Source organism: Festucalex cinctus, chromosome 8, assembly GCF_051991245.1.
Source record: "Festucalex cinctus isolate MCC-2025b chromosome 8, RoL_Fcin_1.0, whole genome shotgun sequence".
Taxonomy (NCBI): domain Eukaryota; kingdom Metazoa; phylum Chordata; class Actinopteri; order Syngnathiformes; family Syngnathidae; genus Festucalex; species Festucalex cinctus.
In genome coordinates, this window is record NC_135418.1 from 17,840,191 (window position 1) to 17,866,418 (window position 26,228).

The 26,228-nt window shown below is 41.0% G+C and overlaps 1 protein-coding gene across 3 annotated transcripts in view; it reads right to left on the reverse strand.

The window, feature by feature from the left end:
- Positions 1-3,030: 3,030 nt before the first annotated feature.
- scn8ab (sodium channel, voltage gated, type VIII, alpha subunit b) overlaps positions 3,031-26,228 on the reverse strand; it is a 44,807-nt gene continuing 21,609 nt past the window's right edge. For all 3 annotated transcript variants that reach the window (XM_077529954.1, XM_077529957.1, XM_077529956.1), the window contains exons 10-28: positions 25,576-25,782; positions 25,219-25,500; positions 23,484-23,807; positions 21,559-21,691; positions 21,189-21,427; positions 19,152-19,325; positions 18,707-19,063; positions 18,442-18,615; positions 17,482-17,775; positions 15,705-15,822; positions 15,463-15,617; positions 14,334-14,507; positions 11,658-11,780; positions 9,393-9,677; positions 9,265-9,318; positions 8,177-8,314; positions 7,989-8,093; positions 7,635-7,905; positions 3,031-6,527 (exon numbers count right to left, since the gene is read on the reverse strand). In XM_077529954.1, coding sequence (XP_077386080.1) covers positions 5,368-6,527; positions 7,635-7,905; positions 7,989-8,093; positions 8,177-8,314; positions 9,265-9,318; positions 9,393-9,677; positions 11,658-11,780; positions 14,334-14,507; positions 15,463-15,617; positions 15,705-15,822; positions 17,482-17,775; positions 18,442-18,615; positions 18,707-19,063; positions 19,152-19,325; positions 21,189-21,427; positions 21,559-21,691; positions 23,484-23,807; positions 25,219-25,500; positions 25,576-25,782 — 4,767 coding nt within the window. In that variant the 3' untranslated portion in view covers positions 3,031-5,367. The remainder of the gene's footprint in view (positions 6,528-7,634; positions 7,906-7,988; positions 8,094-8,176; positions 8,315-9,264; positions 9,319-9,392; positions 9,678-11,657; positions 11,781-14,333; positions 14,508-15,462; positions 15,618-15,704; positions 15,823-17,481; positions 17,776-18,441; positions 18,616-18,706; positions 19,064-19,151; positions 19,326-21,188; positions 21,428-21,558; positions 21,692-23,483; positions 23,808-25,218; positions 25,501-25,575; positions 25,783-26,228) is intronic.

Consider the following 26,228-nt stretch of genomic DNA (forward strand, 5'->3'; position numbering starts at 1 on the left):
ACAACACTCTTTTCTGTGGTGTGTCAAATGTAGACATTTTTATTTTCACTTTATAGGGTCTTTAAACAGTTTGTGCCTCATGATTAATTTATTGGGACTCCATCTGGTGTCATGACGTGGCCACCGGGGGGCAGTATAATACATTCATGAAGGCAAAGGAAGAAGACTTTCACAACTACTGTGATTTTGTGAATTGCAGTAATATTAATTCTCTTTTGGAAAGAACAAAGACTACACCGGCATATATTCTTTATTGTATTGCTACATTGTCTGTTATTCTGTTTTGATGTAATTTTGTGTTTGTTTGAAACAAACGACCGCCGGCGACCGCCCGCCACCACCGCCCCAAGTAGTAAATGAGGGGTAATCCTGAAATAAGTCCCTCACAGCCCCGCACACATCTTTTCTCCTTGACACACATTCCACCACTCAGTCTAGACCTCTCACACTAACACATCCACAAACAGCCGCAATCTATTTACACGAATCTAAAGACATGCAAGTATGAGGTGTATGTCCAGAGCGACATATGACATATGTTTGTCTACTCGTGCTTTTTTTTTTTTTTTTTCCACCCTCATCTTGAGCAGCAGTTTCCCTTGCTCGCTGTGGGAGGAAGGGAGTGTTTAAAAAGAGCACGGTACAATCTGAGGCTGCTGATTCAGCCCAGGCCACTGCATTCATACATCTGCACTGCAGTGCTGCCTCTGTTTAGCCCCACACCTTCCCTCAGCCGCTCTCTCTTTCTCGTATGTTCCAGCCACCAAAATGGCCGAATGCTAAGATTTGCATGTATTCTACGGCATTTACGGTGTCAGGTGTGTATACGTTACAAACCAGCATGTAGTAAACTGACTGCTGTTTTTACTGTGATACATTGACTCTCTAGTTTAATGCATAGTGTGTTTATGAAGCCTTTCAATTGTCCTTATTGAAATAAACATAAATGCAATTCATCCATTCCAGAACCCTCGAAACCCAAATTTTCCTAGGTGTTTTAATCAATAAAAAATAGCACTGTACAGTATTGTATAAAGACCTAAAACATAAGTAGATAATGTAAAGAAATACATTGGTTAATAGTGGCTAAACTGCACACAACATCACAGCACTACTTAACTCGTATGCTCTTGTACTTTAGAATATAATTATTTATTCTACTGTTCATTTTCTGGTTATGTTTCACTGTAACACAGCTTCCTTTTGATGAGCCATCAGTCTAGAATTTACTCCTTCTTGGTTTACTACTCTGTTTTTACTATAAATTGCTGCTAGCTCCTAAGATGCTAGCAGCTAGCATTTGGAGGGTTTAGCGCCTAGGTTGTGTTTGAAAATTCGTTAAGATGCCCTGAGTCTACTCTGAGAATTCAAGGGTTGTCTCTCTCGTGTGGATCTCTGAAGAACCAAACAGCACAACCCACCGAACGGTCTCTGAAGTATAAAAGAGCGTACATGGAGTGCATTTTTGAATGCACCCTAATTTTACAGGCGCTTTGGTTTCCTCCCACATTCCACACTCTTTAATCTATATATCACAAGAGGGCATTTCCAATTGACGGGCGAAAACCTGCTACAGTTGGTGCTCAGTCCGCGCATTTGTTCGAGGCTTTGTGTCATAAAGCATTCACAGAAGATGTGGGAATTTGCCAAAAATCTGGGCGGAAAAATCTCTTTTTCTCAGAGTGTAAGGATCGTATCCGACATATTTTACTATTTTTAGAGCCTGTTAGCTACATCCAGGCTCAACCAACGCTTTTGCATAGTCACTTTCCATCATTTTCAATGGGTGTTCCTTCTTCCAGTTGAATTTCGTACGCCGCCAGAATCACGTGATTGCAACCCACCTATTGGTAGTGACTGCTTTGACTGCAATGAAAATGAAGCTGTACTGTAAAACAAAGTGCTAGTCAATCAAAAACGACACTCGCCACAAGTCTAACTGGAAGGCTGCTTTATTGTTTGGAAATAGATTCGTGCTCAAATGAAGACATTCTTTCACTGATTCTCACTGAATTGTCTCATGTGGTTGTGCAACATGTTCCTCTCTCTGGCTGCATTAGTGGCAAGAGATAATGACATTCAAAAGTTGTTCCCCCCCCCCAAACCCAGTCAGCCTATTTTCAGCAAAAGAAAACAAAGATATCCCAGTCATGCTTAATCAAAACAATGGCCCCTGTATAGTGACAAACGATCCAACATTGAAAAACGACAGAAACCAGCAAAACAGAAGGCAAACTTTTACCACACTAAAAAGCTTGTGAACAGAACATTGAAAAATAAAAGAGGAGAGAGCCAACTTGTCGTATCACACTATTCTCCAATATGTTCAGACAACCTAACCTAACATGGTGAGTTAGCAATATACCGGTTCATTTTGGACTCAATACATTGCTACTATCATGCTTTGTTTTGATTCCCTCCTGTGGGTTTTGGAGTGCCACGTTGCCGACTTTACTGACAGACTAAATAGGAAGCTAAAAAGGCACGTGCCGTTTAGAGATATTGCACCGGAAACAAACACACAGGCAACTAAGACGACTGACTGACCAACCACCCCTTGAATCTTTTTACACATCTCGCAGTGGAGGTGCTGTCGGTGTGTGACAAACATGGCGGACGGTTAGAGTTATAATGCGCAAACACGTTACACACAACTTACTTGATGCCAGCGTTTATGAATGTGTGCAAAGAAAATCAACATGGTTGCCAGTGTACAAAAGGGAATGCTGGTTAGTGCAATCCTCCTACCGAGGCAGGCTCCCCGATTCTCAGCAAGCAGCCAGTGCAAGTACGGCATGCAGTACGCGCTGGCACCTTTGGGTGCTGGGTGGGCCAGAGTTTTGGATATTGACGGAATATACGCACAAAGAAAGCTGCATGGTCAAGTTGTGGTTTTAAACTTCTTGCAAAGAGTGGACAGGCGAGTTGCATCGCAGACATTGTTCTAATATATATATATATATATATATATATATATATATATATATATATATATATATATATATATATATATATATATATATATATATATATATATATATATATATATATATATATATATATATATATATATATACGAAGGTATTGATTTGCAATATAGATTTTGTGTGACTTTTTTTGTGAAAAGTGAATAAAAAAAGGTCTACTCTGACAAACATGTCACAGCCTAAGTGTGAAGGGGAAGAAGCTTGAAGCCATTCTATTTATGCAAACTTATATTTAAGTGTATTCTTAATAGCTGTCGTTTTTGACGTAGTCCCGTATTTACAAAAGAACTACACATGCCATTAAAATAAATATATTACATCAGGTTCTTATGAAAGTTCATTTTCAGCTTCAATACAAAGCTTATACTTGTTTGTTTTCTTTCAAATGGATCCACTTTTGTGAATGGAGCTTTTTTTTTCTTTAAATACTTTATGAGCTTAGAGAGAAATTTTCTGCTTATCATTCATGGTTTTATTTGGTCAACAACACCCACACTGATTTTGGAGCGCTCATGCAGATGGTGGACGACTTGGGAACACGTGGGAGGGGTTAACCATCCATAAACAGGAAGTGACATCACTGCACAGTGAGATGCGTCCAGTGCTCTGGTAGTTATTTGGTTTTGAGTGCGGCGCCGAGAGGGTCGGAGCGCGTGTTCAATCGTAAAAATCGATGACATCACCTCCCAGTGTTTCCCGTGTGTACATACCACGTAGTTGTTTTCTTTTACATGAATGAAGAATTAAACTGAATCCATAATGACGGCCTCCTAAATGTAATCCACTAGCAATTTCACCGGCACCTTTGCAAGCGAGAGCAAAAATCAAAAATAAAAATAAATGTCTGTTTCACGGAGATGGTCTAGCCCTATAAGTCTACGCGTCATAAGCAGGAAGTTCTACAACAAAATGGACCACGACTTCTTCTGAAACAAGGCGGCCTGGGCGAGATCGTTTCCCATCATCATCATCATCATCATCATCATCATGGCTTTATTAAACACAAAAGCGTAAAATGGGATTTAATAAATGCGGCCGTCACATTCACTTGCATTGTGTAGCAGAGCTCAACGAGTATATCTCCTGAGAAAAAGGGGAGGATTTTTTTTTTTTTTCAAGCATTGCATACAATTCTCGGGTCTCTGTTGAGAGCAAAATAAAACACTGTAATCCAAAAAATAAAATAAATAAATAAATAAATAATTGAATGGACATTTAGTCACTAAACACAAACCTCCTTCAGTGATGAAGAACAAGGCAGATGTCTTTGGCTTCTCCACACACTCCAATGCTTACCTTAATCGGACAAACATGTCTTCCCTCAACTTCTTTATGTAAATGAGGCGAAATAAGTAAATAAGCTTAAAATCTCCTCTCAGCCCTTTCGGAAAAGGAAATGCATCACCAATAAAAAAGGCCATACTTGTAAAACCCCCACTGACCACTTATAAACAATAAAAGCAAATGGAGCGTTACATAGGTGCATAGAAACGTTAAATATAAGCTTCTGATTTTCTGACATCACGTCCTTCGTCTTTCTTTCCACATCTTCGAGAGCAGCAAATAAGTATTCATATTACGACTGCGATCCACTAGTGTGTGTGTGTGTGTGTGTGTGTGTGTTTTAATATACCAGCGTTTTCCATTTGTCTATTTATAGAGGCAACAATTGTAACGTCTTGAATGATGAGACAAGGTTTCCGTTTCGGATGATGGACCCTCGTTTCGCGCCACCGCAGTTGTTAGTGTCTTGTGGACTATGAAAAGTTCATGCAAGAGTTCTGGTCAAAAACATGCCATCATGCAAATCATTTCTATGCATCGGACAAGCACAATTACCTATGTAGTTGTTTTGGAAATCGTTCGGAGTAAATGTACGTGAGCCCTTGGCCTGAGTTCGCCCCCGTAATTAAACAGACCCTGAACAAATCGGTGGGAAAGAAAAAACATTCGGACGTGGGTATAAATAACGGGAGTTAAGTTAAGTGGCATGGGCAAAATGCTAAATAGTGTTCCTTTGATATTGGTTTGCATTTTTGCTGCTCACATTTCACAATTTCTAGCTTGAATAAAACAGAAAAATGCGTCTTTCGCTCTAGCGCAGTTGCTCATTTTGCTCTCAGAGACATTTCAGTTCCCGAATCCGTGAAGTCCTTCGTCGTCTCCTCCGCGCTCGCGACGCATCTCCGTCCAACGACGTCCCGGCTGATTACGAGAGGAGTTCGACAGTGCGAGCGCTTCCCTCCCGAAGGCCGAAACGAAAAACGCCGATTCTTCTCGGACTTGCAAATGAAATAATCTGTACATCCATGCGGGCGTTGAGTTTCCTCGTGTTATAATTTGTGGCGTTAATAGCGTGATGGTCGTTAATCCCGTCGCCTCAACATTTGGATTCCCTGACGTCTTTTTGGTTTCTTCCTCGCTCGTTCCGCCCTCCCTTGCCCTCGTTGTCGTCCTCCTTCTCCTTGTCGGGTTTGGTGACGCTGTCGTACGAGGGCAGGGAGGCGGTGGAGGGCGTGGCCTCCTTCTCTTGTTCCTGATTGTTCCCGCCGTTCTCCGCCCGGTTGTTGGCGGGCGCGCGCTTGCAAACGAAGCCCCGCCTGGCCAAGTAGGCGCGGTAGGCCCTCTGGATGATGCGGGCCGACACGTCCTCCTGCTTGCGCCTCAGGGTGGTGGTGATGGGCTCGTAGGAGACCTTGGAGGGATTGGCCGCCACGAATCGCTCCTCCATTTGCTGCCTCAGCATGTCCAACTCCCCGCTGTCGCCCAGCACGCGTTTGGTGAAGGCGAACAGGATGTCCAGGCAGTGTATGCGGTCGCCGCTCACCATCGGCATGTCCATGGCGATGAGTTCGATGGTGTTGGGCTTGGGAACGCGCAGCGGGTGCTCGAGCGCGTCCGCGAAGTCGGAGAGTTTGGCGTACGTGATGAACTGCGAGGCGGTGGGGTCAAACTTCTCCCAAATCTCGTAGAAGGTCTCGAAGTCGTCCTCGCTGAGCGGGTCGGCGCTCTCCTCGGTGGCCACGCTGAAGTTCTCCAGAATGATGGCGATGTACATGTTGACCACGATGAGGAAAGAAATGATGATGTACATGACAAAGAAGAAGATCCCCACCGACGGGTTGCCGCAGTCTCCGGTGGACGGCGTGCCGGAATTCTCCAGCAAGGGGTCGCAGTCGGGGGGGTAGTTGAGGATGGGCAGCAGCAGGCCGTCCCAGCCGGCTGACGTGGTGATCATAAACAAGATGATCATGCTGTTGCCGAAGGTCTCGAAGTTGTACATGTCGTCGATTCCGGTCTGGTGTTTCACGTAGCCAAAGTTGGACATGCCGAAGATGGAGAAAATGAACATGACCAGGAAAAGCAGCAGGCCGATGTTGAACAAGGCCGGGAGCGACATCATCAGGGCGAAGAGTAGCGTTCGGATGCCTTTGGCGCCCTTGATGAGGCGAAGGATTCGACCGATACGGGCCAGTCGGATCACCCTGAACAGCGTCGGCGACACAAAGTACTTCTCGATTATGTCGGCGAGGAACATTCCTGCAGATCAAAAATAGACACACAGTCATTAAAAAAAAACAAAAAAAAAAAAAAAACTTGAACTTCCTTCCTTTCTTTCTTTTTTCCTCTGGTCTCTTGAGGTCTCTCTAATTTGTTCGAATTTAGATGTTTCTGGAGTTTGTGAAAGATTTTGGTTTGTAACTGTGGGTAATAGGTGGTGCTGGATTTCACTTTGTTTCATCTTTCTTTTCTTTGATCCTTCCTCTGGTCTCCGGACAACTTCACCACTCTGGCGGAAGCATTTTGCTAAGGTGAAGGGTATGGGATTTTTAATAGGTTTTAGGTGAATTAATGACACATTAAAATGAAAAGACAGAGAGCAATGATGACACGTTAAATCAGTAAGACCAAATGAGCTCTCTCTCAAAAAGAAAAAAAGCACTTGAACTGTCAATAGTCAGATTTCCATCCAAATGTTTCAAATTTTTTAAGCGAATTTACTGAAAATGTACAAAACGGACATGCGACTTATGCCCATTTCCATCTGTTCTTCTTTTGAGAGGGGACTCCGCCGCTGTAGGTGGCGGTATACACCATGAAGAGATGTGATCCACCAGTAATTTAAAAGAAGAAGACCAGGAAGTCGTGTGAGTTTGCTTTTGTAATTCTTGATAAACCACAGCGTTTCTCTGCTGTTTTCCATCTAAAATAGCATTAATATTCGCTTCTTTAATTAATTCCCAAATTATTTCTGTTTTGGCAAGTTCATGGACATTTTATGGTAATTTACTGTTTTTCCTCTTCCTTAACTTAAAAATATGACATTTTTTGAATATTTAATTATTCTTTTTTTTTTTAATCTAAATCATTAATTCATTTAAAACATTTTTTATCTAAAATGTAAAAACATGTAAAATAAATAAATAAATAAATAAGTAAATAATTTCCTCTACACTTTTTTTTTTTTTTAGGGATCCACAGAGAGCACAGGAGATGGACTAAAGAGCCACATGTGGCTCCAGAGCCGCATGTTGCAGACCCCTGAGATAGAGCCTTGTGGTACACCATATGTTGTCGTCAAAGTCTATCAGACAAACTCCAATCGAAATACTTCACACGTGTACTAGAACCCTTGTAAATACTTGCCCACAATGGAGAGGATGACCACCACCACATCAAAGATGTTCCATCCATTGGTGAAGTAGTAGTGACGCAGCGCAAACAGCTTCAGCAAAAACTCGCCGGTGAAGACGACGATGAAGATGAAGTTGACCCAGTAGAGCACATCCTCTGTCTCTTTTGACTGATCGTCTGTCTCCACCATCATGGTGACCATGTTGAGGCAGATGAGGATCATGATAGAGATGTCGAACACTTGCTGGGTCACAAAGTCAAACACCATGCCCTGGATTTTGTTCTGAGAGAAAAGAAACGTCAGCTTTTCATTAGAATGTGCTTCTTGGTGAGGAAGATACCTTGCTTTATTCATGTATGTTTTACCTGTGGTCTGGGTATAGGTTTTTGTGGTTTCTTTGAACCAAGTTTCTTCATGGCATTGTAGTATTTCTTCTGTTCTTCCGTCATGAATATATCCTGACCTCCAAAGTAAAGGACCAAAAACAACGTGGTTACAATCGCGAAGCAAACATCCCTCAAGAACGTGCACAAGCGAGGAAGATAAAACTTATCTTTTTCTTTTGCTGGTTGAAGTTATCAATGATGACACCAATAAAGAGGTTCAGGGTGAAGAACGAACCAAAAATAATAAAGATGACAAAGTAGATGTACATGTATAAGTTGTCTTCATACAGCGGCTGATCCTCCACCTATAAAGTTGCAGAAGCGAAGGTGAATTATTTGAAGCTAACAACCAAGATTATTACAGTTTAAAAAAACTAATGAAATAACTAAAATTAAAATAGCATTTGGTTAAAGAAATAAAATAAAAACGGCAGTGCTTTAAAAAAAAAAAAAAAAGATCAACAACTTAAACGTTTAGAAACTACAATTATCGTGAAAATGGTTTTTGCTTTTGCTAGTTAAAGGGGGAAACATTTTTTTGACAATAATCTGTTTTATGTAGCCCCACTAGTCTAAATATGGTATTCTGGTTGATGTTGTGTTAGTAGAGTGAGTTAAGCAGTGAAATCCAGCCGTTTTTATCCATCTTAGGGGGCGGCCATTTTGCCATTTGCTGTTGACTGAAGATATAAATGTTGTTTCAGGTAACAACCAATCACAGCTCAGCTTCAGATAACAGGTGAGCTGTGATTTGTCATTGCCTGAGTCCTGAGGAACTGTGATGTCATCTTCAGTCGACAGCAAGTGGCAAAATGGCCGCCCCAAGATGAATAAATGGGCGTGGAAAGTGATACTTAGAAAAAGTTCAATGACTGTCCCATTGAAAATGAATGGGGAAAAGTTGATATTAAATGTTAAATTGTGCAAATATTGTAAGTAATGTGGAATCAGACGATCGATATATATATATATATATATATATATATATATATATATATATATATATATATATATATATATATATATATATATACTCCGGGAGGTGTGAATTTTTTAAGCTAGTTGAAATTTGAACAATGTAAATTGGAAGTATTAGGTGGAAGTTGTTAGACGGCAAAAAAAAGTGTGGAGAATAAATATCACAATAACATATGTGAGAATGCTTCAGCATTCCCACAAATAGCAAAACAAAATAAAAAGTAACTATAATGAAAAATCCTTATAAAAAGTCTTATAACCCTGCGAACAACCATACCTTTCGAGAATCTATTGCTGCATACATAATATCCATCCAGCCTTTGAATGTTGCCTGCACGGTTGAGACACAACATGAAAAAAAATCCGAGGTACCAAGAGGGACGACATTTTGAAAGTGCTCCTCACCACTTGCAGGAGTGCCAGGTAGCCTGCCCCCACATTATCAAAGTTGATCTTGACATTTTTCCACCTGACTTCGGTGTGGTTGTCATTAATCAGCGCAAAACATTCCGTTCGGTTGTTAACCTCATTGGGGTGGAACATTTCCCCGAGTGTCTCATTGTTGCAGAAGTAGTATTTTCCAGCAAAGAGGTTCACACCCATGATGCTGAAGATGAGCCAGAAGATGAGACACACCAGCAGCACGTTCATAATGGAAGGAATGGCTCCTACCAAGGCGTTCACCACAACCTGAAGGGAAGAAGTGAGGACACGCTCTAAATCACATCACGTGAGACTTTCGTTGACCACTCGCACAAACACTGAGGACGTCAACACACGCATAAACTGAAATGCACATTCAGAAAACTGTCTCAGCCTATCAAAATGAAATAGAAGTGTAACAATAATTGTACGATTATTCAGCGCTGTTACGTACGCTCTTCAACAGTGAAACCTGGAACTTTAGTGTGTGCGTTTCGTTGGCTAATGAGCATTATATTAAACTTTTAAGCAGTCAGTCAACAGAGATCCTGTCACGCATTTATTTCCCCTTTATGTGTGCTCAAAATGCCATCCGAGTTAGCAGTTTGATGCAAGTGTTTAGGTACGTTAGCAACCTAGATGCTAAATCGTATTAACAGTTAGCATCTGTTGATTCATCCACCATATACAAAGTGCAACATTGGTCACGTATTGATTATTCATTTGCTAGCCTGGAGCATGCTGATCTTTTTGTGCCTCTTCTCGTTGTGGCAACTGGTCCACAGCAGCTGTCAATCAATTTTTTAAGTCAAAGTGGCAGACACATTTAATATCATGCCAAAATGTATGCGCTAACGGCCATTTTGGGACATGTGACGTCACCGTCACGATCGCTATAAAGCCCATCTAAAGAGTTTATCCACACGTAGATATCATCGCTGTTGGCCTCCAATCTGATGTCGTCCTACCATGAAGGGAGTGTGCAAACTTGGACCCAGGACCGGAGAGACAAACCCTTCCGCAGGTTAGCTTAGCGCTAGCTAGCTGCTACGACACACACAACATGGACGAATGTTGCGGATGGATTTAAAACTTTACCAAAAGTTTAAAAAAAAACTAAAAAAAAAACACCCTGGGTTCTGCTATTGGACAGTAGATGGCTAGGGATTCAAGAGATTCAAGTTATTTTAAACTAACAAGGAAAACATTTACAGTTCACACGGCTAACAGAGTATTGATTTCTGAGATTGCCATGAATTACTTCATTGGCCAACACAGTTAAAATTCCAGGTTGCCACAAATCGGAATTTTACCAAAGAGACTACGAATAAATTACTCTTCTTGACAGTGTGATTTACAGTTTTCCTTCTATGAAGCTGATTCAGTGGTTGGTGCCGCATCAATTTTTGAACATATATATTGAAATCTATTGTTACACCTCCTTCACATACAAATATCTAAATCAGGACTAAAATTTGTGGTTCTGTGATTACACCACCAAGGAGTATTAGGGCCACACTCACACATAAATTTATAAAACTATGGGAAGAGAGTTGTAATACTATAAAAATGAAGAGAGAATAAGTAGAAGAATAAAGTTGTAATATTGTGAGGAAAAGGTCATTTCATGAGAAGCTCATAATTTTCCTTATGTCATCCAAGTGTTGCCCAAATACTACTTGAATTATATGAAGCCAAACAATGAGCAAAAAAAAAAAAGAAGCACACACATTAACGCTGAGAGCTTGCCAAACATGACACGATGCAACCATATGAAGACCCAATAGATGGATGGCAAGCAAGGATGAGTGGGAGAAGGAAGCATATGCAACCAGAAGTTTGGTGGTCTTCCAGTGTGACGATACCAAAGCCAAACTGCGATAAGATCAGTGAACAGCACATTTTGTGACGGAGCGACAGGCAGAAGCTTCTGAGCCTAACACATTTGTTTTCCCTTTGGTGCCAACAATATGATAAGCCCCCTTTCGTCACTGAATCAGGCTCAGAACAGCTATCAAAAGAATTCACTGGAAACTGTCATGTCTTATTTAAGGGAGCAGCAACCAAGTTCATGCACAAGCCAGTTTGAGGATCCTTTCCATCATATGATATTTACAGACGTATTTTGACCATCTGAGATGATCTGCATCCATGCAAAAATGGTTAACTATTTCATCCATGTCATTTTCTAGCCTTTTCTTCGATTGGCATGCAGAAGCACCAGCTGCCCGGTATCTTGGGCCTTACCCTCATCCCTTCAAAACGTGACAGGGCCCTGAGGGGTCGCAAGGCCCTCAGTGTCCTGAGTGACTTAATTGGGCCAAGATCAGAGAAGCCCAAGGCATTAGCTATAAGGCTGACTATCGACACCTACACAGATAGGGACAGACAGGGGACAGAAGCAAAGGAAGAGAGGACCCACATGGTTAGAGGGGACAGAGCGAGAACGTCGGGCCCTACTCATACTGGAACTTTTAAAACATAAATAGATACAAATGAACTGCAGCTCCTATGTAGATAATTAACAGAGATAGAAAATCCAGGTCCACAAAGTACGCTAGCCACAGTTGTTTCTAGGTAGGTTAAGATGAAGCCAGTGGCAGAGTTTTTAACTTTAGGCCCCGAAAGAACAACCCTGCCACAATTTAACTTTAGCCACAGATTTTTCTACTCAAATGGCAGCCAAACTGTGGCAGGGATTTTACCTTAGGTCCAGAAAGTAAAAACCCTGTCAGTGGTGCTTTAGCCACAGGTTTAGGTGGTTAAGTAGCTTTAGCTAAGGTGGTTAAGCGAAAGCCAAACTGTGGCAGAGTTATTACTTAAGGTCTGGAAAGTAAAAACCATGCCACAGAATGGCTTTAGCCACAGGTGTTTCTAGTTTTACGTTAGCTCCCGAAAGTAAAAACCCTGCCAGTTTTGCTTTAGCTACAGGTATTTTTAATTGGTCAAAAGTAGTTAAGGTAGATAGGGTGGTTGAGCTAAAGCCAAACTGTGGTAGATATTTTACTTTAGGTCCAGAAAGTAAGAACCATGTTCAGCTTTAGCCAAAAATGCTACTACTCAAATGGCAGCCAAACTGTGGCAGGGTTTTTACTTTAGGTCCAGGAAGTAAAAACCCTGTAAAAACCTTTATAGGTGGTTAAGTAACTAAGTAGTTACTTAACCACCTATAAACATCTGTGGCTAAAGTAAAACTTTTACTTCCTGGACCTAAAGTAAAAACCCTGCCACAGTTTGGCTGCCATTTGAGTAGTAGCATCTGTGGCTAAAGTCAAACTGTGGCATGGTTTTTACTTTCTGGACCTAAAGTAAAATATCTACCACAGTTTGGCTTTATCTCAACCACCCTATCTAACTTAAACTACAAACACCTGTGGCTAAAGCAAAACTGGCAGGGTTTTTACTTTCGGGAGCTAACATAAAACTGGAAGGACCTGTGGCTAAAGCCACACTGTGGCATGGTTTTTACTTTCTGGACCAGGGATGGCCAAGCTCGGTCCTCGAGAGAGCCCCGATCCAGCCTGTTTTCCATGCCTCCTTCCTTCAGGGCAGCTGAATCTAATGATCAGCTAATCAGCAAGCTTTGCAGAAGCCTGCTAATGATCCTGATCATGAATCAGGTGTGTTAGTGGAGAGAAACATGGAAAATAGGCTGGACCTTGAGTAAAAACTCTGCCGCAGTTTGGATTTAGCTTTAACCACTTTAAGTGAAGGTAGTTTAGCTAAAGTCAAACTGTGTCAGAGTTTTTACTTTAAGTCCAGAAGGTAAAAACCCTGCCACAATTGTGGTTTAGTCACAGGCACTTCTAGGTGGTTAAGTCAAATCACTTGTGACAAAATCCAAACTGTGGCAGGCTTTATACTTTCTGGACCTGAATTTCCCATCTCTGCACTACTGCATGTACTATAACAATAGGTCAATGAATTATATAAGACTCGGGCTTGCTGGTTCATTATTTCTTGTGTACTTCTGTCTGTTTTTTGGAGTAGTTTGGCAAGTGAGTCAAGCGACGACCAGCTCAACAGCACACCTGGAAAGAAACTTGTGGTTGGCACAGTGACAGGGAGAAAAGATAAAACGAGTCCAACGAAGGGAAAATAATCTGAGGAGGGATGTTCTCACAGACACTCGACCAATATGACAGACATGTGCAAAACAATACAGTTTCTATACCAGAGGACATCTCACTTAAAAAGATGACAAAGAGAAAAATGCAGAAGATTGAGGGCTTTCAGGGTGGGGACAGAAGAACCTGAGAGATTCCCAGCACAGCAACACAAGCCTTACCATGGACCCTCAAACAAGACCCTCTTTTGCGCTTAACTTAAAGTGCATACAGTAGAGGAACCTGCTGTGAGAAAGAAGAGATTAGAGCAGAGTTGCATTACATGAGAACTGTTAGCATTGTTTGTTGTCTTTTGGGATGATACGGACTAAAATTTTAATAGGTGGTTACTGGTTAGCAGATCTTATAGTTCTGTTCATGCTTTCCGATGATCTTTTCAGTTTTTACATCGTTGCCTTTCTGTGACTCTTCCAGTCTCTATATCCTTGTTGCAATCTGCTGATGACAATCTGTGACACTCAGTGGCCACTTCCCTCTGCGAATATTTTTTTTGAATTGCTATGTGTCTCATGAAACCCTGAACAGCTTGAATAAGAGGATTTTTTTTTTTAAATATTCCAAATCTTCTCATTCAACCAGAAAATGCATTGGGCCGCTCAAACAAGTTGGATATGTGTATACAAAAGATTTAGAGAAAGTCAAATTCAGTTCACCCGATCAAGTATTGGGCAAATTATTTTCAAAGCATTAACCAAAACAAACAATATATCTAAAGTAAGAGCACTATAAAATTACAGTAAATAAATAACATGATCTACTTTGTTGATTTCTAGAAGTAGAACGTAAATGTACTCACATCCACAATGAAGAAGTCCAACCAGCACCATGCATTAGTGAAGTACTTGACAAAGCCGTAAGCCACCCACTTTAGCAACATCTCCAGAATGAAAATGTAGGTGAAAACCCGATCAGCATACTCCAGAATAATACGGACCGTCTTTCTCTGCTCGATGTAGACGTCCTCAAAGGCCTATAAAGCAGTACACAAGTTTTACATACTGTACATGAACTACAATCTTTTGAGCATTTACAGAATTTTACATTGAAATGAAAAAAAAAACATACTTTAAGAGAGTTTTATAGTTTGTTTACATTCCTACAGTGGGTTTGTTACAAATTACATGGAAAGTAGAAGGAAGAGCAACTTTGCACCATTTCTTCAGCACCACAAGTGAACATTGTACATAATTTAAGTGTTTTCATTTGGCCACAGGCCTCCTCGCTCCAGAAAGCTGCAACGCTAAGCTGGATTTTGTCGGATGAAAGGTTGGTGCATTAACGCGCTTGGCTATCCATTAGCAACAATCATACTGTATAAGAAGCAGCTTCAGAAGAAAAGCAGGATCTGGTCTGCCTTGTACATCACATATAAAGGTTGATATATTTATTATTTATCAAATGAGCGCTCAGCCCTACAGGTGTGTTCCCTTAAATTGGCTTCATCCCCTTCCCTCTTGGGACCCATCTTGTACCTCAAATTTAATAAAAAAAAAATAAAAAATTATTCCTTCGGAAGAACCAAAGTCATTGATAGAAGCATATTTATAGCTGTTGAACTGTCAACGAAGATACATTTAGCATTAGCTAAAGTAATACAACCAGATTGACGAGTGATTACATTTGTTATAAATAATTCCGGGTGAGATTTTATTGTACTGTATATTTGATTTTCAGCAAAATTGTAGTGTCCTGATTTCAATTTTGATTTTTGGTCACTCTAGGTAACACTATTATAAACAAGTCAGGCTACCAACGTAGCAGCTGTAGCTTGTTTACAGTGCTAATGCTAGCTTAGTACTTCTAGCGCTGAAGCTGGACAGATTGATTACTAATTACAGCTACGCACGTTCATAATGACATGACAATATTTAAAACCGCAAACTTTGATTCACAAGTGTAATGAATCAACAGCACTGACAGCTTACCAGAGCTCCACTGCTAAGTAAGATCATGAAGATGATGAGCGTTTCAAACCAGTTGTGTTCCACTATCAAGTAGCAGGTCTTCCTCAGGAACCACCAGTGCTTCCCCCAGCCGTGAGTGATGGGAACATCACAGCACTTGTATTTTGCCACACATTCTGGATGACAAATAAGCAGGCGAACGATGCAATGTGTGTTATTGAAATGGCCGCTCAATCTTCCTGATGGGTGTTTATGCCACGTACCATCTGTCCAGCAAGCCTCCGGGTCAAGGTACTCCTCCACAACCTCCACGACTGCCACCTCCTCCACGTCAGGCTTAATGTCTATTGTGCTGCCCTCAGATGAACTGGTGTCATCCAGCTAGGAGAGCAGGTTGAGAGTACAGTCATTATAATAAGGCCAATATGTGTTTGTATGAATCACTTGATTTATTACTACTATGCTGTGTTATAGTAATGCACAATGATTCATCCTCGCCGTGGCTCTCTACCCTGCAGCTTTTAGCATATAATCAAAAGGAAGCAATTAAACATATGCTTTAATGCTGTCATTGTTACACATTCATAAATAATATTCCGCGGGGACAAACAGATTTTTGTTGACTTGATTGAGTTGAAGGTACTGATAAAATCTAAAATTTAACTTCTCATAAACAATTACGCTGCTAATTAATAGAAATGAATTCAAATCTAGCACATTATTAACTTAAAGCCTACATGTTTGTGCACCTGAAAACACACAGCTAATTCATTTCATGAGCAAGTGATACTGCACTTTGTAATCTGAAATTGTCAGCAAAAAAGCTTGCATTTAAAATCGCGCCCGCGCTCGACTTGCTTTCTCCCCAAACAGCCGGAGGAGTCGTTGCTTTTCTGATTGGTTGGTGGTAGTTTTGCATGCCGTCGCTTCCTGTGGCTGGCTGTGGTGCGGCAAGATCTATTGTAAGGGAGGCTCAGTGAACCCAGTGGAACATAAACCTGGTACAGGTGTATAATAGAGTGCTCTATTAATGCCTTTAAACCAGGCCAAGAGCAACACACTTTTTTCTTTTTTACTACTTACACTTTGCGTTAATCTTCATAAAACTTAAGGAAATATGTTACAGTCAACTGTAATATGACTGAAGTTGGTAAATCAAAATTCCTTTATCCAAAAGTGTCAAATTAATTTTTATTTCAGGCCACACAGTAGTTTTGGTTTCCCATGATAGGACCATTATAACTTTGCATCCATATAAATGTATGAAAGGAAGGAAATGTTATATGTAGATAAAAACAAAACACAACTTAATCATTTCCCTTGTTTTCTTTGTTTTGTAAAAAAAGGAAAAAAAAATCCTTTTTGTATGTATGTTTATTGAAATGTACATATCGTCGCTGTCCTGTGAAAATCACTTATGTCCATTTTTGTCTTGTTTTTTTTTTTTTGTGGGGGGGGGGGGGGGGGGGGGTTGGGGGGGTGAAACTGAATGCAGACATCCCAAAAACATTTTTAAGAAATTGATATAAGTGTTTTTCACAGGACAGCTGCGGTATGTTCAATAAAGAAAAATAAATAAATTATCACCCAGCCCACATAAACAGAATCAGTACAAAAAAAATTTGTTTAATAAATTTTTCGATTTATTTTTCAACGGGTATTCTATGCAATATCTCAATTAAAAGTGAAGACAATTTGCAATTTTGATATTTTAGCAAGAAACATGAAGTTACGATTTGTCTTCATGGGCCACATAAAATGATGTGGCGGGCCACATCTCGCGCCCAGGCCTTGAGTTTGACATCAGTGTTTTTAGCTGTTACGTTGAAGTAAATAGCTGCATGTCATTTATCAACTTTCCTGGATATTGATTATATATCTTTTCTACCCTGATATAAATTGAATTTAATTTTGATAATACTATGGATCCCCTATATTGTTTTTTTCTTTAATATTGAAAAAATAATAATAATAATAAAAAAAAACTGCGAATTGGTGAATCCGTAGTCTTGCATTCTCACATTGGTCTGCCCCACTTACATCCTTGCTGTTCTCCACATCCGACTCACTGCTGAAATCCTCCGTGTTCAGGTTTTCAAAGTCCGACTCGCCAACGGCGATAGGGACGCACACAGTCAGGTTGGGGTTGTGGATGAAGGACATGTAGTCTTCATCGATCATGTACTTTCCAACGCTGCTCCCAATGCCGCTGGTGGTACCGTTGCCGTTCTTAGCATAGTCCAGCTCACGGTTGATGTCCACCGAGTGGTTGGCAATGCAGTTGAGCTTTTTCTCGTACATTTCATCCAGAGGCTTTTGTTCGTCCTCAACTGGCTGCAAGTCAGAGTGACAAAAATGTTTTTTTTGGTGAGTCACAAATCTCATAGTTTCAATGCCATACAAAAAAAGACTAACAGTTCTGAGCTGACTTTAACTCATTCAAACCCAAAAACGTGTAAACACGTTTTTTAATACTTTGTCCTTTACTCCCCAAAACGTATTTAAACGTTTTTTTGTTTGTTTTTTTTAAATGTTTTTTTTACATGCAAGAGCATTACAAAAAAATGGCCAGCAAGTGGCAGCAGAGTATAAGAGATCAACCATGGCCATGTTGCAACAAGCTCTTTTTGCCAGTGTTTTCACCAGAAATGTGAATATTGATGAAACATAGCTATATTCTAATACTAATTACTGCAAAACCGAAACAGATACAAATATACTTTTTTTCCCTGATGAAAAAAGAGACTCTAATCTTTCTTTTGGTAGGTTCCATGTTTTTATAGCAGCAGAACACAATATTCTGTGGGCCTTGCAAAATCAGTCAAAATCCAGTAAAACAGCCAAGAGCAAAAGGGGGTTGTTTCAGTGAAAATGGCTGGGAGTGAATGAGTTAATATTAGAACTTGATTGATGAACCTGCTGACTTTGATGGTACATAATATCATAAACAATTAGGGGAACGGGATAGAATACATTTTGGTGCGCTACGACTTTGCATACCTTCTTGAGCACCGTGGCAACAAAGAGCCGCATGTGGACCTTGATCCAGGCAATGCCTATCTTAATACGAGCAACGGCGAGCTGGAGATTGTTGGGCTCGCCGTCATCATCCGTGGCGGCGAGGTTGTCTGCACTGAATGAGCTCAGCAACAAAGCCAGGAACAGGTTCAAAACCTGTGGATGACGCAAACGACAGCTGCTTTCCAAAGCTTCCACCTGATGTCACCTGCCGATTTTATTTTATTTTTTTTTCTTTTCAACTCACCACCAAGTTCCCGATGACCATGACCATCATGAAGACTGTGAGGCACATTGTTTGTCCTGCCACCTCCATACAGTCCCACATGGTCTCAATCCACTCCCCACACAACACTCTGAATACAATCAGGAAGGAGTGGAAGAAGTCGTGCATGTGCCAGCGAGGCAGCTTACAGTCTTCTGCGATCTTGCACACACAGTCCTTGTAGTTCTTGCCAAACAGTTGCATGCCCACCACAGCGAAGATGAAGACAATGATGGCCAGCACCAGGGTCAGATTACCCAACGCCCCTACCGAATTACCAATGATCTTGATCAACATGTTGAGCGTGGGCCATGATTTGGCGAGTTTGAACACTCTCAACTACGAGAGGAAAAGCAAAATTACTCCAATATTTGGACTCAATGTTATAGTGATGTAATATTCCGTCAAGGTGGAAAGAAGAACTTACCAATCGGAAGGACCTGAGCACCGATAGACCCTCTACATCTTGGAGTCCCAGTTCCACTAAACTGAGTGTCACTATGAAGCCATCAAAACAATTCCATCCTTCCTGGAAGTAGTAGTAGGGATCCATGGCTACCAGTTTGGCAAACATCTCCCCAGCGAAGATACCTGTGAAAACCTGCAGACCAACAAAGAACATCATTTTGGTTTTATTGAAAAAGGAATCATGTGAATCAGAAAAGTTGCAGGATTGGTCTCACTGGCTGCTTCACCATGACAAGCTGCTTGACAATGCCATGAGCACCTGACAGTTCCTGGCCAGGAAGAACATCGCCGTGCTGGGGCAACCTAAAGCCCGTATCCCACTGAGCCGCTGAGGGCTTGCGAATGTAGCGAATGTTGATTTCACGTCAGGTTTCGTTCAATGTCGCAGCATTTACTAAACATTCTCTAAAACACCTTGATGGTCTTCCTTGTTGCAAAGAAATTTTTGTTAATATTTCCAAGTTCCAATTTTGAACATGCTCAAAATTTCCTTGCAACAACAAAGACCATTAAGACTGTGTAGGGCAGACCAAACTATGGGCTTGGGGCCATTTGTGGCCCACCATCTAATTTTAAGTGGCCCGCGACATATAATAAAAAATGACATTTGCAACTAATAAATTAGTTTTATATACTGTAGCGCTTTTCCAAATATGCAAAGATTCAAATGAACTATTTACAATTAAACAAGTGACAACATTTCTGAATAAAGATAATTTTCCAAACAAAAATGGCTTCCTGCACTTATGCCCTGTGTCAAGTTGAACATATCACATGAATGATTCCCGGGTTACTGCTTTAAAAATGGTCAGATTTCAACAGATTGCTCTTGCAAATGTAGAGATGGGATTTGGCTGCTTTCTGGTGGGTTGTAAGGTTGCTTGTTAAAATTCTAAGTTATTTGCTTTAGAAAGTTGTTCAAATTAGCCACTTTTCAAAGTACGCTGTTATATTATATACAGTATGCATTTGCTTGATTGACTGATTTTGGTGTGCTTGATCAATTATTTTTAAGATTTTAAACATAGACGGGACAAAACATGCCTTGTGAAAATTAAATTGCACTAACAAACTAGCCACCAGAAGGTGCTAGACTGCACAAGTAGAAATAAACCCGACATTTTGAACAGATGTGCTGCTTTTAATATGGCGACATGGCGACGACAATATATTGTGGCAGTTTTAATATCGCGTTATCACGATATTGCCCTTATCGTTACATCCCTAAAAGCAATGCAACAGCATTGTCACAGAACTCAATTTTTTTTAGTGGGGAATTAGTTCCCTGATCCTTTATCACATTTGATATCAAATACAGAATCATGTGGTGAAGAGAACACCCAATGAGTCATACTGCACCATCCTCTACCAAGCTGACCTAATTTCCTGTACTGACACTGAGTCAGGCTATTGCCAAAAGAAGGCTCTTCTAATGTTGCTATCTGACAGGCAGACTGTTGCGGTGACTTGTTTAGTTTAGTTTATTCATTTTTTCCTTTCGGACACATTACAGTTTACATCAATCACATCACATCATTTGCAACATTGACATCCGAAAGAAGGGCTGACGGGTAGAAGCCGAAGCTTATTCGAGACCCGTCCCCATCGACCCATTACTATAACGCATCAATCATATACATTATATCTGTAGCATATACTTGCTACAGATTCAGCCAGTCAGGCACAAGGTGTTTTGTTCTCAAGCCTGTAGACTGAGTGCTCGGGATTAGTGTATAACAAAGACATTTGAGCAGAAGTTGAGGTAAGCAAGACACAACGGAAATTGGAGCCTGACATGAGTGGGGGTGATGAGGAGTTGGAGAGTATGCGGACTGGCTACATTAAAACTCAACTAAATCTTTAATGAGATCCCATCAAATCCCTATATACAGTATGTACGTGTAGTCTTAAGTGCACAGATCAAATTGACGCATGCGTGGAAGGGGCAACTTTGCAATATTTCTCCAACTGGCCGCCGAAACGTGTTCCTTCTCACCAGATTGCCCGTAGAGAGGACGCCCTCAAACTGTTCTGTCATTGGATAGTGCTCCATGGCCATGAAAAGGGTGTTGAGGACGATGCAGATGGTGATGGCCAAGTCAACAAACGGGTCCATGACAATCAAGTAGACTATATGCTTGAGCTTCAGCCAATTGGGATGGCACTCCCAGATGAGGAACGTGTTGGCGAACTTGTACCAGCAGGGGGGGCACTTCCTCTGAGATTCTTCCAATTCTGCGGAAATTACAAAAATGGACGAAAAGTGCAAAGGTGAGACGTGGATTCACTTTTTCTCTATAAATTTATGTAGTACAATGACAAACATTAAATAAACATGTAAACATTAAATATATAACATTGCATACCCTCCAACAGAGTGTTGGTGACTACACTCATCTGACTGTTGGCGCGGTCTTTTCCTTTGAAGGAGGAGTTGAGCTGATCCACAGATACCATGAGAGAGCCAGAATGCTTCTTCTTAATTTCCACGTCAGTGGTCTGTACTCAGAAAAAGACAAAAACATTTATTTATGAATGAACGCATTTTAAGATAAGGAAGCCCTTATTAAGTGCTTTCTCTACTATCGAGCCACAATAGCTGTTTCAACCCTAACTGGTTACAAGTATCTAATTTAAATTAGCATATCATCTGACTTATTAGTTGGAGGGATTACATAACATGCTAAAATGTAGCATTTGCTCTTATTTATCTATTTATTTTAATTTTTTACACTAGCCTTGGTCTGCATGTCCAAGTTAAAGTACACATTTGTAAGTAATCTGAACAAGCTTCCGCCTTATATTTTACACTCCAAAGCAGTGGGGGGGGGCAGCACATGGACAGGAAATGCCCATCCCAATCAGAAAATAACAAAGAAATACAAACTTAAGTTTTTCAAAGTTGACTATGTTGTGTGGCGGCTTGCTTGGTGCCTCAGCCGCTGATTCTGATACGTCAACATTACAAGTATAGACGTGAACCAGGCTAGCTTGTTCAAGTGACTACAAATGATACTTTTTTTTTTTCTCACTGAAAAGTGAAAACCTCAACATATCCCAATTTAAAGCCTAAAGTCTATCATTTATTATGCATAACCATGATGACAGTCTACATGCAACGGCATGCAGGTCATGTCAAGAGAGAAATTCAAGACATTATTTGCTGCTGTACCATGCTACATTTGGAGAGAGGTTAAAAAAAAAATAGGTTGGTTGACAATACAACCCAGCTCTTATCATGCTAGCTAGAATGAGCAGGGATATTATCATAGAGGGGAAGAATCGTAATTAATCTTGCACCATCCAGTGGTTCAGCAGCAGTGGATAACTGAGGAAAATGTAATGGGACTGCCTAAGGAACAAGAGGAGAGCAGGAAAGGAAAGTGGAGGGATAGATTGAACTAGCAAACAGGAAAAAAAGACGCTAAAACTGAGGCTGAGGGTTAGCTTATGTATGATCCTCCCTGTAATTACAATGACTGTGAGCAAGATTAGCAGTTGACAACATTTCCTTGAACAATTATGAGTAAAAATGACATTCAAGTCATAGCTGAGCTTATGTTCTTCTTAGATATAAAGCATTTGCGAATTAATCAACCGAACCTTTGCGGATACAGCCAAGAAACACGCCATTTTTGCTACTTCAGCACATCAAACGACAAACTGCACACAAAATAATTGTTAACCACCAATGATTTGATTATTATGCCCTTCACTTAATATAAATGTTTAGGAAACTGCTCGGGATCATACTGGATATTGCTTCTAATGCAGGTACAGTCGCCAATCTACAACCTGTGCAACTTATGATTCAACCTAACGACTTTATGACAGTATTTACAGCTCGGCCATCTAAATAAAGCTTGTTCAGCTGACTCACTACAGTGGCGCTCAACATCGAGATATCTATGATAATGTTAACCATCTTGGAAGAGAAGGAACGAACAAATACTAATGTCAACAATGACAATCAATCATGTGGAGACTGTTCTAGCTGCTTTCGCTATAAGAGAACATCCTGAAAAGAGCATTCGATCAGTTTAAGTGACCTAATGAGATTAAATGATGAGACCGGTAGAGAGATATATATACTGTTTAAAGATTCACAGGTTGGAAGTGGAAGAAAAGGAAACCGCAGAATTTGGGAGCGAGAGGAGCAATCGCCAAGGGGAAAGGAGGTTGTGAAGAAGAAGCCGCGGACGACCGAGGCCGCCACCATCATGCCTAAACTGTATTGGTGTCCCATGGACGTCCTTACACTGTCATCAGTGGCTGCCTTATCTATTTTCACCTCAGGCAGAAGCCGTCTGCCAGGCCCCGGGCCGATGAGAGACACCACGCCATTGCAGTCCACCGTGCTGTTCCTCTTCCCTCCTGGATGAGGCGCCAGCTGGTGGATGCGTGACGAGCCTTGGCTGTAGCCACTGTAGCTGTTCCGGCGGAAAGGGATGAACAGGGAACCCCGGCGGTCCTCGCTCTCCTCCACGGTACTGTGCTCGTCGTCGGCAAACTCGTTTTCTGAGCCCATGTCCTTGGAGCGACCTTTGAAGCTGAAGATGCTGCTGCGGCTGTTGTGGCGCGACATGAAGGGCGAGCCCGGGATGCTCAGTAGTGACTGGAGAGGGACAGACAGACAGGCGGGAGTCCTTAACTCATTTGCTACCAAAAACGTATAAATACGTTCTGTTTTAAATGTTTTAAGTGCCCCAAAGACGTATTTATACGTGTGATTTATTTATTTGTATTTATTTTTATGCTAGAACATACACAAGTCTGATGCAACCTCTGAACTGCAGAGAACGGTTGAAGCAATGGTTATTACAAAAACGTCCAGCAGGTGGCAGCAGAGCAAAGGAGATCAACCAGTATAAGAGATCAACCAGGGCCATGTTGTAAAAAAGCTGATTTCCCCACAGTTCTACACAGATTTGTGAATAATGATGAAATTTATCTATATTCTAATGCTAATTGCTGCAAAACGGAAAGGGATAGAAATATACTTTTTTCCTGATAAAAGAAGAGACTCAAATCTTTCTTTTGGTAGGTTCAATGTTTTGATAGCAATAGAACACAATATTCTGTAGGCCTTGCAAAATCAGTCCAAATCCAGTAAAAAAAATTGTCCTAGTCCAGTCAGCAAGCCAATTATTTGGGCCACGTGTTTGTGAATCACACAATTGCCATGGTGATTCATAATCTAATTCTAATCTCAACTAATCTAACTATACAGCTAATCGCTAACGGATGTTTTCGTCATACCGGAACTATAAAAACTACCTGTTTCTGTGTCTAAGAATCATGGGAAACGGGAAACGAAGCCTAATGCTCCGGTTGCCCGTCAGACCCAACTCAAGCTAAGCTTTTCAGGCGGCATATTTTGAATGCTACAATGCAGGAAGGGTGCAAGATAAATGGCTCATCCAGCTTCCAATAGCTACTTGGACAGAATAAAAAAGGTTGGATGATGGTGAGTGCTTTGACTTAGCGGTCAAGAAAATGGATGGATGGATGGATGGATGGATGGATGGATGGATGGATGGATGGATGGATGGATGGATGGATGGATGGATGGATGGATGGATGGATGGATGGATGATCATTAGCTAAAGTAATAATTCAACCACCAGATTGACTAGCGGTTAAATTTGTTAAGAATTGATTGATTTTCAGTGAAAATGTAGTGTCCCGTTTTTTTCATTCTGTCACCCTAATCTTGTGACACTCCATAAGTGCAGGGTTCTGTACAAACTGGTAGCACAGATGCAACCAACTTTCTCAGTTGTTTGCTAGCTAAAAGTGCTAAGCTAAAAATGACTTCGCAGACATGCTATTAAGCTAGCAATAACTGGGGAAACAGTCAGTATGGTGCAGTTGTACACCCCTGAAAACTACAATCACAAACAAACACATATTTTTGAATTCATACTGTAGCTTCAATCAAACATGAGGATAATTGTCTTATTAGAATTTGTGGTACAACTCTTGAATAGGGTCAAATTAGATGTGCGATCTCATTGGTACTTTACCTGGTTCATGATTGATGTTTTCCTGCCCAGTCGGCTTCCCGGGAAACGAAGGGTACTTCTCTTGCTGCCGTCGTCAGACTCCGACTTGACAACCTTCTCACTGTCACCCTTCTCTTTCTCCTGCTCTTTCTGCCGCCATTTCTTCTTGCGATTGCGACGCTCCTTAGCACTCTTGGAGCTCAGTTTAGAGACCTCCGAGGAGCTGCGGGACAGATGACCGCCTCCCTCATCCTCCAACGCGACCTCCGACACAGTGCCTGCAGATGTCACCATGGCCGCAGCCTAAATGGAATAAAAATCTGTGACGCTCATAAACTATGAATCTCCACAGATGTGCACCAACATGACGTCACCTACCTGTGTTTCCTCCTGCTGTTTTTTGAGCTGCTCCAGCATGGCTTTGAATTCAGCCTCCTTTTGCTCAGCCTCTTCGATGGTGGCCTGGTTCTGCTCCTCGTAGGCCATGGCCACCACAGCCAAGATGAGATTGACAAGATAGAAGGAGCCCACAAAGATGACCAGCACAAAGAAGATCATGTAGGTCTTGCCGGCCGCTCGCAGAGTCTGACACAAAACACAGACGTAGCGATGAGAAGATGTTGAAAAGCCTGAAAACTATGTAGTATTGAATTGTGGAGCTACAACATTAGTGTTTTACACTATTTAAGTGTATTTTTTAGAGCATGGCAAAAACATCTGCCCAGTGCTCGGCATGAGTTTACAATGGTGTATTAGAGCCACATATAAATGTAGATTTTTTTTAGAGGTAGGGTCGTAATATTCTGAGAAAAAAAATCACAAATTTAGGAGAAAAAAAACTCGGATATTCGTGACATTTAAAAGTGGCAAATTTGCGAGAAACAAACACATTTTTACGAGATATAAACCCACAGAATGGTGTCATTTTAAAGTGAAAACTGAGAGAAAAAAACCCTCATATATTTACAAGAAATAAATTTGCAGCTTTGTAGCAGTAGTAGTAATACAAACATCTGAAAATGCAGCATGCA